Source organism: Channa argus, chromosome 5, assembly GCF_033026475.1.
Source record: "Channa argus isolate prfri chromosome 5, Channa argus male v1.0, whole genome shotgun sequence".
Taxonomy (NCBI): Eukaryota; Metazoa; Chordata; class Actinopteri; order Anabantiformes; family Channidae; genus Channa; species Channa argus.
Window position 1 is genome coordinate 20,974,144 of NC_090201.1, and position 25,235 is coordinate 20,999,378.

The 25,235-nt window shown below is 40.4% G+C and overlaps 1 protein-coding gene across 4 annotated transcripts; it reads right to left on the bottom strand.

The window, feature by feature from the left end:
- Positions 1-5,669: 5,669 nt before the first annotated feature.
- Positions 5,670-24,356, bottom strand: LOC137127318 (proto-oncogene tyrosine-protein kinase Src-like). Of its 4 annotated transcripts, none has more exons than XM_067504162.1 (14): positions 23,926-24,356; positions 21,908-22,041; positions 15,608-15,889; positions 14,398-14,497; positions 13,406-13,423; positions 12,553-12,651; positions 12,164-12,267; positions 10,854-11,003; positions 10,593-10,748; positions 9,892-10,071; positions 9,585-9,661; positions 9,303-9,456; positions 8,914-9,045; positions 5,670-8,632 (listed from the first exon to the last, which is right to left on the bottom strand). In XM_067504162.1, the coding sequence occupies exons 3-14, from the start codon at positions 15,879-15,881 to the stop codon at positions 8,424-8,426; spliced, it is 1,653 nt and encodes a 550-aa protein (XP_067360263.1). In that variant the 5' UTR covers positions 15,882-15,889; positions 21,908-22,041; positions 23,926-24,356; the 3' UTR covers positions 5,670-8,423. The 4 variants fall into 4 exon arrangements, with proteins under 4 accessions (XP_067360263.1, XP_067360262.1, XP_067360261.1 ...); XM_067504161.1 differs by lacking the exon at positions 21,908-22,041 and adding an exon at positions 22,247-22,366; XM_067504160.1 differs by lacking the exon at positions 21,908-22,041.
- Positions 24,357-25,235: the final 879 nt, after the last annotated feature.

The window sequence follows — 25,235 nt, forward strand, 5'->3', positions numbered from 1 at the left end:
CCTGACTTTGAAGAACCCAGTAGACTGGTAGACCACACTTACAGAGTACCTAACATTTCGTAGTAATTGTTTTTTTGTTTTTTTTTATTTATTTGTTTTCATATGCAATAACATTTGTACTTTTGTTGTGCCATTCAAAACAGACATGGAGTTCTGTCTTTTCCAACATCTGTCTTTGGATTCGGCATTAGGGATCTGTTACCTGATTGTGACAGATGCCTGGCAGCCATTATCACAGTAGATATATTTGGTGGTGGTGGTATTGGTACAGATGGTGAATTGTTTACACCCAGTGTCACAGAAAGGACAAAGTTAAGCAAAATCATAACCACTGGATATTTCGGTTGCTTACTTTATCAGATTATTATCTCTACATATTGAGCATTTTGTAATAGTCACCATCAAATAGGTTTTCCCTGAGGGAAATGCTTGCCCAAGACTCACAGCTTCAGGTGCAGTGCAACTCTGAGCCTATACATTCCTGGGCCCGTGTGCTGGTTGATTTCTGCAGCTGTGGGGCTGTTTGCTGGTTGATGAATGAACCAATAGTGTCCAGGCTAAGTGATGAATGGACCAATAGAGGATGATTGAAAACAGTGGAGGGAGAGGGTGAGGCGTGTATGGTCTCCATGAATTTAACATTAAGATGTTAAGAATCAAGGGAGCAAGATGGAAGGAGAGGGAAAGAGATAAAGAGAGACAGAAGAGACAGGTAGTGAGAGAGTGTGTGTATGCATAGTGATAAGTGGGGGGGAAAGGAGTGAGAGTGGGAACGGGAAACATGACAAAGTGTTAGCTAGGAGTGGAGACCTGACAAAGTCAGGGGGGATTTATGTAGAAAGAAACAGGCCAAAATGCCAAAACAAAGAAACAGGTCTAAGAGTGTGCAGCCAGCAGCTAATACGACAGTGCTTTGGAGGCATAATGTTGGAGCCATATTGGATTGGTGTGTTTGCATGCTGATTGACACCAAAGCACAGCTGAAGGTGACGGTAGTGTAAGTAGTTATGGTACAGTAGAATCAGAAAACTATTAGGAAAAGGTCACATTTGACCATTCGTGCTGTATGTGAAAATCTATTCTTTTAGTAGTTGTGATTTTATTAAAAATCAGAAATCTGAAGCTCGTCTTGCCAATAAAAGCTAATTCAGAGAATCAAGGTCACAAGGTTTCATCCAGTATTTTTTCGAATAGGTGCAAACTTTGACCTTCATAAAATCATCTATATATTCAGGAAGGAGTCAGTGAGCGGCGTCCTCTGTGGTGCAGGAATAAGCTCATTACACCTGGAAGCTGCCCAGTACAACCACTGGAGCAGTTGGGGTTAATGGCCTTGCCCAAGGGCATCATGGTGCTGTTGATGAGACAGGAGACAAGTGCTGCCTTTTTCAGTTGACCCAACCACTTTATCTTGCTGCTCTGGGAATTTACCTTCAATTTACCTTTGACTTTCCTGTCACCTGCAGCTGGAGGAAAAAGTTAAGAACTGAGGCTCAGTTTAGAAAGATGCACTCTGTGGGGATCATTGATGAATGTACAAAACTTAATGAGGGTTTATCCAGCATTTGTTGAGATTTTGCTTCAGACTGAGTATTTACAGATATTTTGCTACCCTGGCTAATAAAAGGACATCAGAAAGACAATAGGAGGGAGTGGTGATAGGATTATGCACTAAGCTGTAATATTCAGGTGTGTGTGTTTGCGTACAAATCCACTATCTCATTATGCCACAAACATGTTTTTTTTTTAAATTGGATGAAAGAAAAACAGACACATTGCCTGCCAACCCTGGAAACAGTTTATCACAAACACGCTTCTTCTTTGTTCATCCTGGACCCCAGACATCCAAAAACAAACCAATGAAAAGGCATCGACTCCATTAAAAAGCCTTTTTTTAAATCCACACTGAAAACAGATTTAATCCTCCTCTGGTTCCAGCATCAAAACAGTGGAAAACACAGGGGCATATTTTCAGGTCTCCTGAAGATGTGTGCACAGGTTTTCATGCGTATCAAAACTGTCGCTGTGCAGTTCTCATTGGCAAATCAGAAGTGAGCTTCAGGCTTCATTTCTCCTGCCAAGGCGACTGATATCAGTAATAGCTGCAGGCTGCAACTTAATGCCGCAAAGAGCTGCATACCCTGTGGCCACTTGGCAGACAACTTGTAAGCCAGTCATGCAGGTTGGTCTCCAAACTACTCTGTCAACACAGCGCAGCTCTTCACAACAAAGGAAGACTGATTAAAGTTTGGGGGAGTGAGCACACCTGTTCATCTTCTGATATCAAAAAGAATCTCATGTTCCTATCCACAAGCTGTCTTCAGTCTGTGAGAGTCGTTAAGAGCAGTCGAGCACAGAGGAAACTGGTTGTTCCTACATGTAGCCGATTGATCCTCCTGCTGATTGAAGTTGGTTGATGATAGAAAACATGTGGGCCGGTTTCCACCCTGTGGAGCGAGGCTGACCTTCGAGCAGAGAACATCAGCGTGCGCAGAGACCGATGGAGACGAGGACAGGATGAAGTATTAAGGGTTCAAAGTCGAAAAAGAGAAATGGGAGAGGGGAGAGGGAGGTGAAAAAGGATGGCATTACAGTAAAATATTCATCAAAATAGAGAGTTTCTCAACTTTATGACAGCTCACCTCATTCAAATCCTTCAGCACTGACCCATCACTAACCCAGTGAGACGTAAATCTTTACTTGGGTTTAAACACCAGAAGTTGTCATGCCAATCAAATAGCAGAACTAGCAACAAAATGTGCTTTTAAAGCAATGAAATAAAATTACTTCGTACACAATAGCCCCCGTGACTGTTTTATATTAAGTGTAAGCAGTTCTGTAATGTTGTAGGTGGTCAAAGTGGATCTCACCAATACTGCTTTATATACTGCCAGGTAGCTTAATAAATATCAGTTTGTTATATTTTTGAATTGGATCTGAGGTTTTCAATGTGAAAATCGTATCTTAAAAGGAAATCCAGCTGTCACATTAATGAAATGAAGTAAAAATGATTTCCTTTTTTGTAATGTAGTGGAACAGAGGTAAAAAAAGTTGAGCTAAATGGAAATATTCAAGTGCATAAGTGTTTGATTTTTTTCCTGAGCACAGTACTTGGTGTCTGAGCTGTTTATATTGGATCAGAGTTCTGAGGCTGAAACATTTCATTAAACATGTGTAGACTGATGAGGCTCCAGTCTTTAATCAGAAATCTCATAATCTGTGTCTTATTTTTGGAAGCACAAAGTGCTAAAATGAATTTTGATTAATTCCAATGTTAATGAAACCATTAGAAAACTCTGCTTTTGTTCAGTTTTTAGTTTCAAGTCGTTTTTTTACATTTGCTGATGGGTATCTTTGCGAGATCAAAACACTGCTTTATTGAATAGTTATTCGCTCTCCATTGACTTTTGCCTTTAGTTTGAGTTTTTTTGATTCAGTTTCTGAAGTAGTTTGGTATCGTGTGCTGTCCAACTAACCCTTGTGCATTTGCTATATTGTATGTCACTTTTGCAGTGGGTGATGCATTGTATTTGTTTTAAAATTGTCTTTATATACCTTATCTTGCAATTCGTTGAACATTGTTTTCCTGTTATGGTATGATTAACACACAAACTTAGGCAAAACCATCATTTCACTGTAATGGGTCATTTAGCAGAAAATGACTCTGATATCTTCCTGTACACTAACTGTATGCCACAGATTGTTTGAAAGAGAGAAACAACCTGCAGCATTAGTGGGGGGAAAAAGCAAAACACCACTATTATCCAACTTCTCCCGCAGGGTTGCCATGCTGCTGTCAGTGTAATGAGATGAAAACAAACAGCAACTCTGTGTGAGTGTGTGTGTGTGTGTGTGGACATACTATATACTTGCAGTGCTCTGTCTGGTATCAATGGCAGTCACTAAGAGAGTGTGAGTCAGTGTGTTTACTGTTTTCACAGATGGAGCTCTGACACTGCCTGGATAACTGAGATAAATGACTTTCACTGTGGCTCAGCAGATGGGAAAAACACCAAAACACACACTTACACACACCACACACATGCAGATATATTGTACTCTGTGGGCTTGTGCACGGCTTTGTATTTCTGAATGCGTGTGTGGCCACATAAACAGGAACGCAAACACACACTCGCACGGTAGATGAAGAAAAGTTCTAAAACCAATTAATTCTGGTTTGGCTCAGGTTTTAGATCCAAACTCATCCCAGTCAAATGGCTGTGTCGTGTTAGAAATGAAGCACTTTAACAACTGATATATTTTTACTTCTAATCACAGCAGAGCAGAAAACCACAGAAATGAGTAGCTACTCATTAGCAGGAGAACTCATATGTAATCACTTTATGGGGTTTTGACATTAAGTAAACCCGAGAGAGGAAAAAGTGAACACTGCGTCGATGAGGTCTCCCTACATGTAACGACTTTTAATCTGTAGTGTAGTGCCCATTGAGGGGCTTTGTGAAAAATGTGCCACTGGCCATCATCAGTCTATAAATGACTCCCAGAGGTTAATGTTGTTTGCAGAGGCCACTACAACAGGTGTGTTACAATCTGCAACTCCTCCAGTGTTCTTGATCCTCCGGTCCAATACTGCCCCCATGTGGACAAAAACATACACACACACACACACACACACACACACACACACACACACACACACACACACACACACACACACACAAAAAAAACCCAAGGGAGGAACCTGAAGCAGAACCAGACGTTCAATCTAATGTTGCTCACATAGTGTCCACTAAACAGCTCCAGTATAAAGATGGCTGTGACGCCACACATTTTTGTTGTGGTGTATTGACAGCATTCAGCCAGCAGAGTGCCTCATTCATCAGGTATTGCTGTTGTTTCGTGTTTTTTGACATGTAACATCTGATTACACTGGGTAATGTGGCTGAAATTAAAATCATAGCAGGAATCATTTGAGATTAATATCCTTAGTCAGGTATAAGCAAAAATTGCATTTTGTGTACTCTACACTTTGCCTTTTATTTGTTATTGCTTTGGACAGAAACATATGAGGGACTGTTATTACATCAGTATCAAGAAAGATCAAATGTTTTGGTGGTTAGGCTCCAACAATGTTTAGCATATTTAATAATGATGGAAGACAGGACAGGGCCTTCCAGACTCTCGATGCTGGTGGTGGTGAAGTAGAAGCAGCGAATGGTTGATGGTGTACTTGGACATTGGGAGATGAAGGGGAAGTGGTGGGCTTTAAACTACAGGGGGTGAAAAAATATCTGCTGCAGTGATATTTAAATGGTCTTCAGTGTTTGAGCAACACAGGCAAGAAATATCATTGGCCAAATGTGGTGAGATCAGGATTGAGTTGAGTCAGGTACATTATGACATGTAAAACCAGAAGTTATGAAGAGAAGTAGATTAGCCATACAAACCCCACAGGGGAACTAGAATGGGTACTTCATTATTAAACTTATCTAGGATTCATTAGAATCTGCACTGTTCCCACAGTAAGTAAATAATAGTTTATGAGGAGACACTGATGTAAAATACCATGAGTTGTGGACCGATCCACGTTACTTGTGTAACATGACCATCACTTTGTCATCACTAAGAATTTATGGAGTCATGACTGAGCAGCATTATATTTTCGCGTCTAAGGACAGCACACACACCAGCACACACCCTTATCAAAACACATTTGAAATATAATTTATTGCACATTTAAAGATAAACATAAAGTGGCACAATACCCATTTCAAACCCATTTGTCTTACACTGAATCAAAAAAAAAAAAGAAAAAAAAAAGGCAAAAGAAGTCCTTACAAAATGCTCACACCTTCTGTTTCCGATCACTGATTTGAAGTTTAGAACAAAATGGCCATAAAGTTGCAGAAATGCCAGACCAAAACTGCATAGATTGATTTAAAATAAAAGAAATGTTAAAAAAAAGCAAATAATCTTTTTTTAATATGGCACAGAAAATCAGACCTTGCCCTTACTCATTCTTGTCATGAGCCATATTTATTTCCACATTGTCCCCATGACTTTCAGGTGGTTGTTTGTCACAACAAGCAGGGTAATTCCCATTTTAAGAGGAAAGTCTAGCCAAATTTAAAATTATTTAAATTGTCCTTTGCAGACGAGATTTCAAATGGAATACCATTTAACATTGAGCCCAATATTTAAAATAAAGCATTCTTTCAGCCCCATTTACAATAGCATCTTAGTAATAAAACATTTTGGGAGCAGGCGTGCATCACTGTAAAAACCTCAACATGGAGGTGCAATTAAAGAAAAACTATACAAAAAAAAAACAAATTACATGATAGTCACAGTCATTTGTTTAAGATACTATTTACATCTTTGACCTCTTTTCTAATATCATCAACCCAAACTTCCCTTTGTGGTTTCAGAATGATCCACATTATTGATTAAACTAGCTGTCATCGTTCATCATCCCTAGATGGTAACTTCATGGGGTTAGCGGGCAGTGGCTACCATCTCTCTTATTGCTGTGTGGTTCATTTTTATAACTGGTTTTATAGTGTTGGCAACACGCTATAATTATATATCTACTTTTGCTGCATCGACTAAGTCATAAACTAAACCACTGTGAAATGTGCGACACCCAACCAAAACACAAGCCATTTGAAAGTGGTGTACATGATACAAAACCAACTCTAAACAGCTACAGTATGTACAGTATGACTGAACTGGCAGCAGTGGACAGTTAAAAATTAATTCTGGATTAATGGTACAAATGCTCAGAAGTCTTTTTATGATCCCCTCGCCTCACGTATACCTTCAGTAAACATACATGTGATGATGTACAGTATAGCATAAATACAAACTCAGCCAATGGTCAAGATAAGAACAGCACACAAGCATGCTAAGTGGCAAAATAGACTCTTACAGGAAGTCAAACAGTTTGATTAGGGTTACCTAATCCAACTTTTAGTTTTATTAGGGCTGCCTGGTTGCATATTGCTATGGATATCAGCTGTAAGGTTAAAGAACTTCTGAATCCTTCAGCACACAGTTACAGGTTTGTCTGCCCTGCCTAATGTTTTCTGGGGAAATGTGCAGAGCTTTTTGATAAATATTAAGTACTGTCCGTTTATGAACTAAAAACCCAAGAAAGCCCCTTGATAATAAAATTGTATATACATAGGCAACAGCAAAGAGATGCGATGAGTTTGGCACAGGACACAGTAGGCCCTCAGTGGTAACCAATCTAGAGAGGATTTGGATATTAAAACAGTAACGTGACTGGTTTGCTTAGGTCACATAAACATTTGTAAATTACCCATTTATGCCTCTGAGAAGCTTTTAGCACAGAGTTGTTAATAATGGCTCTTTTGGGCAGCAACAACATAGCTCATTATTAAAAGTTCAAGTTAAACCAAAGTCAATCAAAACAAGCACCATCTGTATCAATATCATTTTTAATCATTGAGATTGGATCCAGCACGCCGCAATGGCTGTTCGGAGTATTTCAAAGAAATACACCTAGAAGGGGAAGGGATAAACAACGGATAAAGGCCTCAATTTTTAATTGAAACTACAGATTTTCAGCATTACAGAACCTGCCCATTGTCTAAATTTACCCTGACACTAACATGATAGTGGTTCTAACAACCTTAGCAATTGACAGCCACAAAAAAAAAAAAAAGAAAAAGTAGATATCAGGAACTTCCACTTGCCACCTAACAAAACCTTGAAGCACAGAGTGTATAATTTTGTTGAAATTAAAAAAAATTAAATTAAAAATCTTCCAGAGTTCCAGAGCGGAGTTAGTAGGAGATACAGAAAAATCAGCACTTGAGAAAACTGGAAATAGATACTGAAAGTCAAACACAAATAGAGAACGAGGAGATAGGCAGAACATAAAAGTTTAAAGAAAGACAGAGTTTCCTTTGGCACCTAAGCCACAGTGGCGGTGCTCTTCTGTTTGTGGAAAAGGGACCAGACGAGGATCAAGAGACATGATAGAAGAGGGAGGTTTTGCTAAACAGCCCAAGCCTGATTTAAATATCTCCCTTTTCTCTTCGAAGGGCTCATTTCTTCCTTTTTTGCTCGGTCTGTGGATCCTGATTCGCTTCCTCCCACATCAGGTGCAACTTAGAAACATTTAACCCTTAAGTCAAATCGGAGCCAGCGTTGGTCCAGCAGGAGTTCTCCCCTCACAGCTTTAAGCCTCATGTTTGCTGACAACGTAAACAGTGAGTGCACAGAGGAGGTTCTCTAGGTTCTTTTGCAGCAGTTCCTTAATGGCACAGAAGAGACTTCTGCAGGCATCTCTCAGTTTTGCTTTCACAGAAGAAGCTCAAGTTCCTCCCAGATGAGTTTCACAGGCTCAGATCCTCTCACAGGTGCCCTTCTGAGGTCAGTTAGTGCAGTTCATTCTGTTTTGAGGCCCCAGCCCAGGTTTGGTTTCGTGTGTGGGTCTATAGGTTCTCCCCAGGCTGATACTGGGGTTCTGTGGAGGTGAAGTAGTCCTCTAGAAAGCCCTGCAGGTATTCAAATGTAGGCCTCTCTTCTGGATCCTTCCTCCAGCAGGAAAGCATGAGCTCATGCAAGGAGCTGGGGCACTCAGCTGGGCAGGGCATCCTGTAGCCGCGCTCCACCTGGTCGAGCACTTCGCGGTTAACCATACCTGCCAAAAGAAACAGCAAGTGAGATTCAAGGAAAGACAATGGGAAACCTCACAATGGGATGGTTTTATTTTTGTCTGTACACAGTGTTAATGTCTAGTTTTAAGGCTGCAACCTAACATTTTCTTCATACCTTATGTGTGGTTATTGTCGGTATATATCTATACGACATGGTATAGCACCAATTCCTCACATGCTTGAAACATAACATGAGCGGGTTTCATAATTGAAACACTTTCAGTGACTATTTGAGTAAATGCTATGAATGTTGTGAAGGCTTTACCTGGATAGGGGACTCTGCCTTTAGTTGCAAGCTCTGTGAGTAGCACACCAAAGGACCAAACATCTGACTTGATGGTGAAACGGCCATACAGAGCTGCCTCTGGTGCTGTCCATTTGATTGGGAACTTAGCTCCTAAAGGACCATAGGAAACAAAAGTTACAGCTGATTTAATTATAAATACTGTAGAATAAAATAAACATTTGGCCTTTAGAATATGTACAGCATTTCAATTTTTTCGCTTTTCCTTTTCATCTGTAACTGAAACCGCACTTTAAGAGTTGTAAAGCCAGTGTCTTGTCTGTTTGGCTGTTCTCCCATGTGCTTGTTCAGTTTTATATTAATAGCAATAAAAGACTAATCTTTTGTGGAAAGGGGAAGAGTGGACTTACCCTGTCTTGCAGTGTACTCATTGTCCTCAATCAGTCTTGCAAGACCAAAGTCAGCCACTTTACACACCAGGCTGTCTCCCACCAGGATGTTGGCGGCACGCAGGTCTCTGTGAACGTAGTTCATCCTCTCCACGTAGGCCATGCCTGCTGCAATCTGGAGGAAGTGAGAGATTTTATATGAAATTAAGAGGCTGTTTTTATATTATATTGGGTTTTAGTGGAGTCTGGGTGTTAGAAGACACAATAAACAACACAATAAACGACTGTAAGACTGATCCTTACTTGAGCAGCCATGTCCACCAGCTGAGGCAGGCGAAGCATCTTTCCTGCTTCCCCTTTCAGGAAGTCCAATAAGCTACCTGTGAATGTAACGCCAGGATAACAGCAATTAGAGAGCAGAACCAAAGCTGGAATCCCATTGCTGAGAAGCGGAAACATAATTTTCACAACTTTTTTTCCATTTGAGAAAAACAGTCCTCAAATATTGTTAATATTCATACAAGCATCGGGCTAAAATGAGACCTAAATCTGGTGAGATTCTCTTTTACCTCAGAACTGTCTTATCAATCATGAGTAAACACCCACAGACCTTGGCTCATATACTCAGTCACAATGTAGATGGGTTCCTCAGACACCACTGCATACAGCTGAACCAGTTTTTCATGCCTCAGCTTCTTCATGACCTGTGCTTCTTGAAGAAACGCCTCGGGAGACATGGTGCCAGGCTTCAGGGTCTTGATGGCTACACGTGTCGTACCGTTCCACGTACCTGTCCGAAAACACAGCAGTTTGAGTTTGGTGCATAGATTTTTAGTAAAGCTTTGGCTCTTTTTCTGACATGGTGACAGAAATAGTTTGACATTTTGTTATATGTTAAAAATAAATAAATACAACCAGCACCATTATAGCTGATTAATTAACGTCATATCTTGCTGTAAGAAACTGTTGTAAAAAGTAAAATGCTGTAAAACAACAACTCAGACTAACACAAATGTGTTCTCCACTATTAAATGTTTATTTAATAGGAAAACAGTTAACTATAGTAAATTATTATTACCCATACACATCATGAGCAAATACTACAAGTGTTTATCTGCTATTGTATGTGAGGCTTTTGGAATTTTTACTAAGGTAACGCTCATTCCTCACACTCTCTCTTTCTGTATCGACCTGTGACCCTTTGAAGACTTCAATAATATTCATGATTCATTGTGGAAAACTACTTTCAGTTTACAAAATACTGCAAAACCTTCCTTCCTTTAAGTATCTGATAATAAGCCTGGCTCTTACCCATCCAGACTTCTCCAAAGCAGCCCTGTCCTAGTTTCAGGTCGAGACGCAGGGACTCTCGGGGGATCTCCCAAGCATCTCTGGCCAGTCCCTGGGTCTGAGGTTTGGCCACAGGACACACGTCTGTCAGAGCATGGCACAGCCCATCAGAGTGCTCTGGAAAAGGACAGAGATGTGAAAGAGGAAGGGCAGGTTGGGCTCAACAGCATTAAAAATGGTTAACTACCACTTCCTAACTGATAGAGAGTGGAAAGCACTCACTGCGGTAGTGGAAGACTAGCTGCTGTAGGCTGGTGAACTGGGTGCGGGAGGTGATGTAGAAACCTCCACTATCCAGCTTCCTGATCTTGTAATGTTTAACATTTAGACCTTTGGTGTTATCATAATCCAGCACTGAAAGGCAATATGCCCCTGTGAACACGAAAAGACAACACACAGAAACAACAAGAAGAATAAAACCAGGTGTATCTGAGCCAGTGTGACACGGTGACTGCTCTCTGGAGTTTCCTAGCAGCGGTACTGAGCAAGCCCCTGTTTGTCCCTGGAAATTCACATCAAGTCCTTGTTCACACCTCTGCCCACATCAGAATAAAAATCCAGTTCACTAAAGACAGAGTTTTATCCACTGAACAGAGAGTACAGCATATTGACACTTTTGGCTGTGGTTTACAAAAACAGACACTTGTGCTACAGCTAAAGTTTTCCCTGTGGTTATCTACATGTTTGCATACTAAGGACCCTTCACACAACACATGAACTGCAACATTTCATAATTTAAAGAAGTTGTTCTGCTCATTTACAGTATGTGAGATGAGGCTTGAAATGATGGCTTTCTGCTCCCATGATAAGATGTTTCAAGTGGGTCAAGACTTCGGGCTGTGCTTGTATCCACACCCATTTAAAGGATCACATTTCGCAGATACTGCACAGAGTAATATAATTTACAGTTTATGCAACATAGGAGCAGCATGCTTCTTCTGATCTGTGCACACTTAGAACCTTACAAATGATACCTCATACAGGACACACACTGAAGCCAACACCACCTTGTCAGAGCTCCTCCCACTCCCTCCGATCCTCCCCCCATTCCTAAGAGTCTCTCTTGATACTGTTCCTCCTTTCTTCGTGCCTCTCCTACTCCCTCTCTTCGTGTTTGTTGGGACATGAGAGACTTATAGCCCGGGGGAAACCCAGCACCCTCATAGGTTGACCTAGTTCTAGCAGAGCGATTCACCCCTTTCATTCACAAGCCCCAATCCACTCCATTCTCTTTTTTTTTCCCCCCTCCACATTTTCCCCCGAAAGAGTTCATCTACATCACAGGAACTAGAACTCACCCCAGACTTTCAATGAAAGATGCAAAACTCTGCCCACAGGATAGATTATTGCACCATAGGCCTGTGTGAAAATTAACAAATGACTTAATTACAAGCTTCTGCCTCTATCAAATTGAGATCTACTTATTTCGATATAACCTCACTTTGGCAGTTGGTGATGTGACACAAACACACAAAACACACTTTAAATGCAAACTTTAAATGCACTTTTGATGCAAACATTTGCCGTCTTACCTTTGGTGGTCTCGCTCTCCCTCACCAAGAAGGTTCCTCGTCTGTTCTGTAGGTTCAAAAGGAGCCTCTCTGAGTCACGCCGAGTGATCTTCCCAAAATACCACCTGCCAAAGTGGGCCACACAGAATAAGATCAGTGAGAAGCTACAACTGAGCGTCTGCAGCAGGCAGGCAAAAACTGTACAGGCAGAGACAAGCCTATTATATTATGTGCGAGAACAGTGCGTCTATCATGCGCTGGTTATATTATCTTGTAGAAATTGTTTTGTCTTATGTGCGTCATCATTCTCCAAAGCAAAATAAAACTACACTGAGGTTCTGCAGTGGAAAAAAAAAAATCACTGTAGGAAAGAGAAACTGCAAGAATGAAACAAGGAGAGGATAACGTACTCTTCTGCTTGGATGGAGTCGGATGGAGCCACATAGTTGCTGGGAATATAACCGCTCTCCCCTGTCGTCAGTGAGCGAGCAAGCCACCAGTCCCCTTCTCTGTGACAGACAGAACAAAGAGAAAGATACAGAGTCAATAGTAGAGAGGCAACAATTAGTGTTTGACTTCCTACTGTAGACCTAAATTTTTTAAAACATTAAAAGTAATATTTTGGAAAACCTGGGTACTGTAATTTTCTAACAAATTTGCCTAATAAGCATTAAATTTTAACACATTTCATCTATATCAGGCTTTGGATTCACAAACAACACCTGCTAGTGGGATCATTTCATTGCAGTTTTAAATTTTTTTAAGTAATTCGCTGTCAAGAAAAAATATAGGACATTGTCAGATTTACTTTACAAATATTACAGTATCGTCAAAACAGTGCTTTACACAGTCTCAACAAGTTATGTCTTAAGGAACCATTTCTTACTGAACATATTAATTGACTTGTTATGTTCTTAAAAATAGAGAAAACAAAATGTATTCCACACCCGAGTGCACAGTGTGATGTGAAGAAAAACACATTGTTGATATAAGCAATACACAGACATGGGTATGGTTTTGTTGTACGTTTTGTCTATTTGATTAATCATTAACTGTTTATTTTATATCCATGTCACTTACCAAGTAAGGTACAGCACCACATTAGTCCCTCTCTCCATTTATTAATCCATCCCAGTAATACTATGAGCTTGACCAAAAAAACATATTAAAAAAATAAAAAAACAAAATTTCCGTGCAGAAGCAAAGAAGCTGTGAACAAAATGTTGGTTGAGATTTTTTTTCACTGCATTAAGTATTACTGACCTGAAGCTGTACTTTTTCCTAGAAGAAACCATGAAGCATTGAGAAAGAGGGAGAGAGAAAAGGGGAGAGATAACAGACACAGCAAGACACATCAAAACGCAGCAAGGAAACACAGCAAGGAAAGCAACACAGCACAGACAGGTAGCGGAGAAGTCGAATGTACAGTGGGACTTCACAGTAAGGCTGCACAAACTGCAGGGCTTTTCATGTTTTAAGTTCATTTTAGCGTTTTAATAGAATTCTTTACTTTCCTTTAAAGATCAAATCTTCATATCATTTGGGATTCAGTTTATACTGTAAATCGTTATTTGCATTAAAAATGTATATAAAACTCCCTCTCACGATGAATATTAATGAAATATTAATAGACCATATTTTTCCGGGCCCTACTATGCAGTGCCAGACTATAGAAAAACAGCAGACCAGACTTACGGCAGGAAGTTATGGAAAGAGCAAATAGGAAAAGATAAATAAAAAAAAAAATACAAAATAAACCCTGCACCTTTGTTCTTTTAAACATTTGCATGGAACTTAAGCTCCAAATGTTTTATCCTTGCAGCACATCATTTTTCACTTCCTACTACTGAAATCTAAGTAAATGTTACAGAGGTTTTAACTAAATTACTACAACACACACAGGCTTCAACATTAGCAGATATCTAACAGGAAACACACAGTTCAAGCATTATCTGTGTGGGGGAAAGTAATCATGTTGCAAATACTATGATGATGACATTTGCTCAAGAGGAGCAGAATGTGTTAACAAAGTGCTGTTCTGCTTTGGTTTGGCCAACAAATGAGGATCAGGCTCAGCTATCTGTGTCTGGTTCTGGGTCTACAATTACCAGGAATGACTCTGTGAGTTCGTCTGTGCGCATTCACGTAAACATTTTTGCACACTCATGCTCACGTTTGCATCATCAGATGTGTTCATTTAGACTTCTGTGAACCTGTGGCATGACGGGGAAAGAGGAAGATGACTTGAATCTTACGTGTTGTTGACAATCTGCAGCCTGTCCCCTTTCCTAAAGGTCAGATCAGATACTGTCCTTGACTCATAGTCATACAGCGCCACAAATGTAGTGACACCTCCTGCAAGAAACAAAACACATAGACAGAAACAGACATATGAATTTAGGGAACTATGTAATTTAATTAATAAAAGGTATGCCCTGATATCCACTTCCAGAATTTTTAGTTTTGCCCTGGCCCTTGAAGAGTATTAGCTCTATCCAATGTGCCGCTATAAATCAATTGAGCCTCCAATCCATACATGTTTAAAATGGGCCTAATAAGAAATATCGATTTTCAGGCAGCATGTGTCCAATCGTGCATGAAGGAAAAAAGCATAATACCAGCAGCTTTATATTATTTTTGGGTAGCTCTTTACTTCTTTTTAATGAACCTGTGAGCTAAACCTGGGAACTCATTAGAGGCACGACAGGAGGAGGTGGCCAACAGAGCTGATCCTGATACACCAGCAGCTCTCCGCTCTCTGGATGGACCATTATTAACCTAACCATCTGGCTGGTCTAGACACATTACAGCTAAATGACAATTTAAATCTAGACACGTTCAAAGTCAAAGTCTGAGTTTCAATTCGGCTTCACTGCAGACGATGGAAATAGAAACGCAAAAAAAAGTTAGGAATTTTCCTGTGTAAAATGTGACTCAGTGTGAATCCGTTTTTCGATAAGTGTTTTTTCTCAAATCTTTTGTGATCTCAAACTAAAAACAAGTCTGTGGGCTGACTCAGATGAGTCAACCTTCTTATTATAACCATAAAAAAAGACAGTACATTTTTAGGTCAAGAAGTATATACTGTAAGATTACTTCGGTTCTCCTTTGTCACTCATGCAAATGGGAAAATGCTTATTTCCTTTCTAAGTCCTCTTATCTGTCTTGAGAGAAATGAGAGGACTGATACAACTCTCACTCTGAACTTGAGCCAGTCAAATCCTTAGCTTGTTTTAAGACTAAGGCTGGAAAACCTCTAGCTCCGTCTCACGATCACACATCAGCCTGACAGCAAATGCTTACTTCCATTTCTGCTTAACAAAAAAAGAAAATACAACATGATGATAGTGAGCTGTACAAACGCTGGAAGGCCTGGTTTGTCAAAAAAGGTCAAGAAGAGTTTTCTGTAATTATTAATGCTCTATACTAAATCAACACCTATAGCCACTGCGCTACGTTTCCTACCTGACAGAGGTCCTCTCTGGGGTGAAGTGACAGTGCCTGTGTGGTCCACCCCGCCAAAGAGGGCCAGCTCAGGTGTGTTTGTTGGGGCAAGCTGGTGCTGTCCTTGATGCCCCCTCCTGCCTGTCCCGACAGCAGGGCTCCTGTTGGGTGTTTGAGTCTGCTGGGTGGGGCCCAAATGGTGGAAGTGCCCGCTGTCTGAGCCTGTGCCGATGGTGCCGTCCAGGCTCATGGAGCGCTGGCCTGGTTCCTTGGGCTTGCTCTTGCCCGCCCCCATGTGCAGATCTGGGATGAGAGCCAATAGTGAGTAAGAAAGTGGTAGCTTAATTCCCAAAGAAATTAAAAAAGGCCCCCCTATTGCTTGTGACGATTTCATCATTTCCCTAAAACCATTAGTTGACTTACAAAGACAAATTGTCAACTGTTTTAATGATTGATTAAAGTTAACGTCATTCTCTGGTTTTGTGTTCAGTGCGAAGACTTGCTGCTTCTCTTTTTGATGCCATAATGGGAAAAAAAAGCTTAAAAGACAAATAAGAGATTGTCTTGCACTCTGAACTGGTACATCTTCCACCATTCCAACAAAATAACCAGTGAAGAAAACGATCAAAAGTTACAACACAAATTCAATATTTTGTGCATTATATTTATAGCAAAAATTACCATTCAGATTTCACTGACTGATGCATTTTGTATTTTAGATTTCTTCCAGCTTTAAGCTGTTCAGAACTCATTAACTAAACTAAAAAAAACTTCACAGGGGGACAGGTATTTTTCAGTCTTTTTTAAACTAAAAATTAAAAGCATATCTGATCAACCCACATCCTGTTCAAGTGGAAGTGGAAGATGTTAAACCACAAACCAATTTCACACCATATATCACTTGCTAATTTCCATTCCCAAGGCAGACTGTCCCATTAAGTGTTTTAAACCATCTTGACAGCACATGAAAGCTGTTAAAAAAAAAAAAAAAACTCCAATTCATTCAGAAACAGGAACTGACCCTATTTTAGTTTCTATTCATTCACCTTTCTCAACATTTCCTCTTACTAGTGTGTGCTGTGAGCCTCACATTCATTTTGCTCTCCTAATCCACTACAGTGTATCCTTGGAGCTATTCCAGGTTCAGTCCGAAGCGTTCAGCATTCAAACACTCAGAGAACAGGACCCCTTGAAACAGCCAACACATATGCATTCAAGGTCATTCGTATGGGCTGATTCAATCAGTCCTGAATCAATAAACATCTACAAGGAAAGAAAGGTTCAAACTAAAGGGGAGGTGAGCTAATACTGGTAAGATGACAAGGACAGAAACTGTGGTGTCTTTTGCAGGTAATCGCAGTATATTACATCCTGATAAATGCAACAAGTCATAGTGTGCTGTCATCAGGAGCGCAGACAAAGACAAACACGCTCAGACAGTCGAGTCCACCCACAGAAAGTCGGAGAACTGTGTTCACACACTAAGTCCAATCCTCTCCTCGAGGCACTGTAGTGACTCACTGTGAGACCGGCTATTTCAGGCCAGCTGAAACATAGACAGTCATACACACATGAAACAGCCTTGTTCCTTTGTGAACAGAAGCACTCACAGCTCTAGACAGAGTGTGCGCACTGTGTGTAGGTGTGTGCGTGTTTTTGCGCGTGACCAGCTGTTCCTTGGTCTCTGGGAAACGAGGCTGTATCGCACACCAACACTCAACCACAGTTGCGTCTCACATCCTTTTTCCAACACATGCATGCATCCGTGTGAGTGTTTCCACCCCACTTGTGTGAGCCTGATAGAAAGGACAAGGAGGGTTATTAACAGACAGGGAGGAAGGAACTGGCAGTGCCTGGAAAAAGAATGCGAAGGTGGTTGTTGCAGGGACAGCTGAGGCTTAGTGGGTGTTTTAAGTGTAATGTGCAAGAAGAACATAATTATACAGGTGTGGGAATTCTCAAAGATATAGTTGGATCCTAATGTGTAGAAATATGGGCATATAAGCTGCTGAGTGTGTCTGTGTGAATGTGCATGAGCAACATCCAGCACACATGTACAGTCATGCAACTTTGATTCAGCTCCCACCGGCATGTAATCTGGCGCAGTGGGGGGGTTAAAGTATCCCATGGTGCAACACTGAATCACACAGAGATAGGCCTGTAGGCCTGCAGAAGAGCATGGACAGGGGTTTGTGTGACTTGTTTGACCAGTAAAACGCTCGACTTGGCTGACGATGTCATTAATAGACTTAGTGGCCTCCTGCTTGCCTCAAAGATCTACCAGATGACCCATAATCAGAAAAGCCCAGATTTCAGGACATAACATGATCAGTCAGGTGGCCTGATGGATGGCATTGGAACCAGTAAGAGAGGCACACACACACACACACACACACACACACACACACACACACACACACACAGGCAACTTCATTAGATATTCATGTAAAATCTACTGCAATCTAATCCAGCAGCTTTGCCATGAGTTCTACTTCTACAAGGTTATAATTTCTAATTTTTAACTTGAAACTGTCAGAAAGGTAATAAATATACTCTGTGATAATTATTCAGCTCATGGTGGGTGGTGGAGTCGCACTAGAGCGCATTATATTTAGAGGTGGTTCTAATGTCTCGGCTCCCTCCTTCCTTTTAAATACTGTAGGATTGCATTAGACTGTACAGGTGTACCTAATGAAGTGGCCAGTGAGTGTATGCTATTAACAATCAATGTATTATCTTTGCCAAAAAACAAACGTATTCTATTTTTAGAATAAACATAACAGAAATAGTGGAAGTCTAGTTATTTTAGTTTCCCCAACACTGACCAAAGATGAATCCTGCCAACTGCACTACAGGGCAGCTTATTATATATTAAAACATGCACACGGCTTTAGGTATGGATTATAAGGAAAGATGCAGCAAAACATCAGACAGATATGTTGGAACTTTTTTCCATGTATCTATCTTACGTTGATAACGCAGAAATATTGATCTTGAGAATCTAACGCTTACAAACCTATAAATTTAAAAACAAATGTTAAAGATGAGTCACTTTAAGTTCCCAAATATGAATGTGTGATGTTATGTGAGCTTATAGATGTTCTCTTTCCAAATCTTTTGTTTTATTGCTACATACATCAAGTGCTCTGTCAGTACTAGTTGCTAATATGCAAAGCTATTAAATAATATAATATAGTACTATAAAAAAGTTGAGTTTCTGTATGCCCCATTTAATAATTATTGCTTTTCACATCTAATCCAAAATGTCCTTTCCTTATTGTAATGTTTTGGCCGATAATATAATCACAAAGCATTATGAGCATATTGAAATGATTACAGTTTTGACTGTCCAGAGATCATTAATTTAATATGCACATGTTCTTCTTTCACAGAATATCTATTGCTAGGGCTGCATCCTATGATTATTTTTGTAATTATTCATTAAAAAAAAAAAAAGAGAGAGAGAAAACACACACACACACAGAGAGAGAGAGAGAACAGAGCCAATATTGCCTCCCTGGGAAGTTCAGCAGCGCTTGACAGAACCGAACATTTGAACCCTCATCATCTGGCTGAAGGAAAGTGGAGTCGATTTGGAAAAGTGACTAATCACGAGTTCTAAACACACACTAATGAGGAGAGGTAATGACCCTAAACCAGCACTGCAAAGATATCCCACTGCAGGGATGGTAGGATTCATTTCCTTCGAGAGACACAGTGCAAAGAGTGTCCAACACTTATCACTTGCTCTCTCTGGGACATTGCACACACCACACTGCCCTTGAAAAAAAAAATAAAAGTCAACAATGTGTGTATGTAAACAACAATGCTGAGCCACACCACTTTTCCTAATATGGTGTCAGAAGATCCTAATATCAAGAAGTGCTAACATGACTCCTAATGAACTGACACAAAATGGAGGAAAATTAAAGAGAATAATGCTGAAGAATAATGCAGTAAATAGGAGCCCTGTATGGGAGAGATGTTTAACATGTATAGAGTAGACATTGTAAAGCCTGACAAATATTAGAGAGGAGGAACAAATGAAGAAAAAAAAAGTAATAGGAGATGAAGAGAGATTGCATTCCCTTTAAGCTTCTTCATTTAACGGGAGCATGGAGGAATGTGGAAAGAGCAGATTGCACCACAGCGCTACAGTTGCCAAATACTGCAACAAGAACAAGCACCTAAGCAGTGGGAGGGAGAGATGGGAGGAAGGAAGCAATAAGGGGATTTGAGAAAGAGTTGAGGGGGTTAAAAAAAAAAGAAAAAACACGCTCTGTTTTTTGGTTTCCCAGGATACAAAATAAAAATCTTATCTTAAAAAAACCAACTAGTTGCTCTGCCTTGAATGATGTATTGTCACTTAAATGCAAATGTGTGTGCGTGTTTATTCTGTTTCTACATTGACTTCCCTTAATTTAAAGCAGTAAGAGCATTTCAAGTACGAATGATGCTACATATGGTTTATTAATGTCAACACACAGATATGCTGACTACATAATTATAGCTTTGCCTGGCTGTGTTGTGAGAACGGAGATTTTAAGGATCAGATATGAATCATGGCAAATAGAAGCTTCGTTCAGAGCCTGTTCTTTGAGTGGTATTTATCCCTGAACGTCAATGGAGTGCAAGAGCACTTCAATATGCACAATACATTTATCTCTAACCTGTGTCTCTCACAGCCTCAGTGTTGACCGAGTTTTATAAAATCTATAAAACTGTCTCTGAGCATGGACTGAATATCGGTGGGAGAGGAAGTACTGTAAGGAAAGAGGGAGAAAGTAAAGGAAGTGAGCTCAGAGGAATGTAAGTTAATAAAGCAGGCAAGTCCTTTCAGGTAGTGGTATTGAATCACACTGCACCAAAATGTTCAGTGTTTCTCATTTGAAAATGTGCTTTAATCTGTCTTGGAGAATGGCATAAATTGTCATTTGAAATGTGATTCATGAATTTTAGGACAAGTGTCTCTTTCAAAAAAGTAATCCTAAACTCATTTACACATGAACCTTGAATCCACACTGGCCATAAAGAGATCCTGTCCTACTGTGACCCCTAAGTAAATGGTGGAGGCCAAATTGCACAGCCCTCAATCAGGGCAAAAATGTGTTGTTAAGATCTGCTGAAGCTACTGGAAGATGTCAGTAGGGTGAGTTAGTCAAATCAAGTCGGTATCCACTAAAGTCACAATGCTTTGCGGATATCAAGGTCAGTCTGGTCTCTATTTTAGTCCAGATGAAAATGTCTCAAACTTTCATGGTCCTCAGATCAGGACTTTGGTAATCCCCTGACATTTACTCTAGCGCTGCAAGGAGTTTGTTATGTGTGGCTTTAAGTGACCTACCACAAACTTTGGTACAGACACTCACGTTCCACTCAGGATCGGGTCAAAGTTCTAATTCATCAAGTACAGTTTTACAACACTTTCACTTTACTGGAGCATCTCCATTCTGTACTATTGATACAATTGAGTACAATTTTTTTACTTCTTGCAGATGATGATTTTTATGAAAGAATCTAATCAAACAACACCTTGTGAAGCATTGATATAAATTAAAGACCTGTCAGGACATGTGGTGGTTAAAATCTGCTCAAAGTTTACCAGCAGGCCTTTCTGTTCCACACCAGTTCACTTTGGCCCCTATTATAATTGATCACTAAAGCTATTGTTTTGCATCATTTTTACCTTTGAGAGTTTGTTGAAATAATTTGGATGAGACCTGTACATTTATACTATCCACAGCATCTACTTCAATACCATTTTAAACACACACACTTGTACTTTTGTTATTCAAGTAAATTTTAGATCATGTATGTTTTACTTGAAAATGTTTAAGGAATCCAAAAATGGTACCTCTTATAGTCGACTGTTTTTAGGCTGATACTTGCAATAATACCTGATAAACATCTGCAGTCACTGTAACAATTTTGTGCTAAAATGAAATGAAATTATAAATAATTGTTGCCGTGCATTTCGTCTTTTTTAATAATTTGCTGTGCATCTTTTCCATTGACTTGCTCTGTTATCTGTGGATAAATCTACACTGCCAAGCTGTAATTTCCTATGAAACCAACAAGTAGCCTAGATGGTAAAGTTCCACACTGTAAGTGCAGCATTCAGTCAGGTAATGCATTTACATACAACTTGAGGATGATTTAGCACTAAAAAAAAAAAAAAAAAATACCCAACCATGATTTTCCATAGGTTCCTTTCTAAAATTTGCCCTGCTTGGTCAAGGTTTGTAATCCTGTATCTGAAGGAGAGCACACTAGCTATTAACGCTATATAATTCTGATCAAGCACATTTGGCTTTGACAAACCTCAGTGAGTCACAACAGACGGTAACAGTTCCCACTGCGTTGCAGAGAGTGCAGGCACTCGAGCCAATGTTTCAGTTGAATGGGAAAATTACAGTTTGCCCAGGGGAGGGGAGGCGGGGAGAGAGTGATGGTTCCTCAAGATCAAAACAAGAGGAAAAGTGCACATTAGCATCATTGTGGTATCCTGCTATATGCTGGATGAAAACACAGAGTACTGGAGTCCACATACATGTATAATACACACATTCTTTATTTAGAACCTATGTCACCAAAAGAGTATAGACAGATGATTTAAGGAGGGCCAAAAAAAGACGGGGTAGGCTTGACCAGTTTTAGTACCGTGGATGATCTGGTAGACTCAATCAGATCTTCTGTGGTCTTTTCCCTGAAAGCGGTTTTAACCCCACACACTTTAGCATCTGAACCGGTGTCTAGCTGTCCCATCCCATAGCCCGTCATCTTCAGTAACAAAGACACAGAGGAAAGGCAGTGAAAAGAAGACAAGGAGAACGAGGGGGAGGGGGAGGAGGAGGAGAGAACTATGGCACTCAGGAGATAAATCTCATTTCCTTTTTTTCTGTAATCTTTCACTGGTGGTTCCGGCTGAAACAGGCTATGAGAAATGGCTGCTACATCATGATTAATTCTGTGCAAAAGGGTACAGGGTGCAGCCATGGAGGCTGTTTCATGTCAGTGGGGCCACGCTCTCAGGGAGTGATCGACTCCCCGGAATTCATGTGTCTTTTATTAATGATGCATGTGCTCTCAAATTGATTTACACACTCGGCCTCTTTTAGGGATTTGCATTTCGCAAATTATCTGTACATTGCTACTTGCAAATGTTTTTCCTGTGTTTCACAGAAAATCCTATTTTCCAACATATAAAAGACAAAAGATGTATCCTTGAGCTTGGAGGACTTCAAATAAGAGTTTTTCCCCAATAACTTAAATTTTATGGACCAAAGAATTATTATCAAAAAGACACTTCGTAGATTAATTCATAAATACAATTCATGTTTAGTTTCACCCTTAATCCCAACTGCTTTGTTTTAATGCCCCATTAAAGCCTGATTGCATTGCTTATGTGTCTTAGCCTCTAAAACATAATTCAAGAGGAAGAAATTTAAAAAAATAAAAAGATCCAACTAGGTCTTTTGATTTTATTCTTCATGCTATGTGGAACCAATGGTTTTGAAACGAACCAAGTATAATATTGCATCTTCTTGGGTTGTCCAATGTGAAATCCAAAGCTTTATTGAAATTAGCTGGAATTTGTCCAGACCCCAAAATCAACTGTAAACAGATTAGACCCATAATTAAAATTTTATTTCCAAGGGATTAAACACCAGGTATTGTCAGGAAAGCTGCTTTCAAAGAAACAAGGGGTGGGGTGGTAGCTGCCTACATGAGTAGCAGCTGTCAAAATGATAACGTCAAAGGAAAATAAAAAATAAAAAAAATAAAATAAAAAAGGGGGGTGAAAAACGCCCATAATCAGTGTTTGCTAAACTGATCCACATTAGGCACGTAAACGGGGATTTGTGAATGGGAACAGGGATAAAAGGCGACAAATGCTGCTGAGGATGCCCCCGACTTCGGCTCACATACAGCGCATATGCGGCCTGATGAATCAAAACAGGTGCTCTTACAGCTCCATTTTGATTTCCGACGGATTGTTGGCTTCTTTTACTCGGGCACAATCCATTCTGTACGCCTTTCGCGGAGTATTTTGGGTCGCGACAGAGATCTCCGAGCACATGACATTTTGACGTGCTTTGCACTTTGTGTGGGGTGAAGGAAATCGTCAACAACGGAGCCCACAGCTGCCACAGTCTGAGCAGCGCGGACCAAATGTACGAGCACCGTTGTGTGAATGGCCTGTGCAACAATGGAACACACGTCCGAGTGAACGGACTATTAACAGTATGACGAAAATATACAGCAACAAGCCAAACCCGCTCCTCCGAAAGAAATCAACATTTCTCGCATTAAAACGCCACAAAGTCTAATTGACTCACCTTTGACGCGTCTTGAGATTCAGCCCAAAAACACAGACGCGCAGCGAGGAGCCGTGTTAAATCCTTATGGCTGTCCTCATTAGAGAAATACTGGAAGCGGACGGCGGACTGTGGAAACCTCGGGCCATGCAGCCACGAATCCCATTTAGCAAATTTGGGCAGAATCGGAGGAGGAGGAGGAGGAGGAGGAGGAGGAGGAGGAGGTCATGACGAGGGGGGGGGGACTGCCTTCAGGAGCAGAGGGCACAGCTGCCGGGCGGCTGCGCTGCGGTGGGCCGGACAAACGCCGAAGCCACAGCGAAGTGGCCTGTTCAGCTGGGAAGAGACGACAGCGCCGTTAATTCATGCGACGAAGCAGGCGGAGTGGTGTGGTGTGGAGGAGACATGCCTCGTAGGGGGGACGGCACTGGGCAGTGCATCACTGACGAAACGCGAGTGCAAAAATGATAAGCCTGAATTTTGCGCTTCTTACGCAGAAGCGGCGGAGTCGAGAGGATTCCCGTCGAGTTTGCGTAACGTTATGTTGGCATGTTTAAATTCACCGATGCATTGGCCAGGCTCAATAACACTCATTTGTTGTCTCGATTTAGAATCGTTTTTTATATATACAGCAGCACGACATAAATGATGAAATAACAGTTACGCTTCTCCCCATGTCCCTAATTTTAGCGTCATTCCCGGCTACGAAGAGCTGCCAGTTGCTAAGCGACACAAACTTCCAGACCACAAGCGAATGTGACGTTAAATTGCTAGACTGGATAATCTGTTGCAGGCATCTGTAAATCAGTTTCTCCAAGGGGAAACTAAAATTTCAGATATCCACAGTGACATTCTTCCTATCCCCAAGTGTCATTTCAGATATCCACAAAGTCATGCTTCATATAACTTATGACATCACCTTAAGTTACACATGACGTGGTTCATGTGTATTGAATTTTCAGCGGAGACCCCAACGTCAATCTAGAAATCCAGAATGAATATTGTGGATATCTACAATAGTTTTCTTACTTGGAAAAAAAACAACTGATACCTACAATCTAATTGTTATATATGAAAGATTTCCCTTGTGAGTAAACAATGACCTACTTACTTAGTTCAAATTTTCCTATTTACCTTCGATAAAACATAAAGTGTCATCACGGTTGCCAGAATATTATGAGAATCTAAACAAAGAAAAGACGTATTACTTTATATTAAACTAGCTACTAAAAAAATATAGTACCTAGTTAGTTCTCATGTATTCTGCCAAACAAAAATGGTAAATATACAAAGACATTACAATATGTCACCCTGAGTCATTAAACTACAGT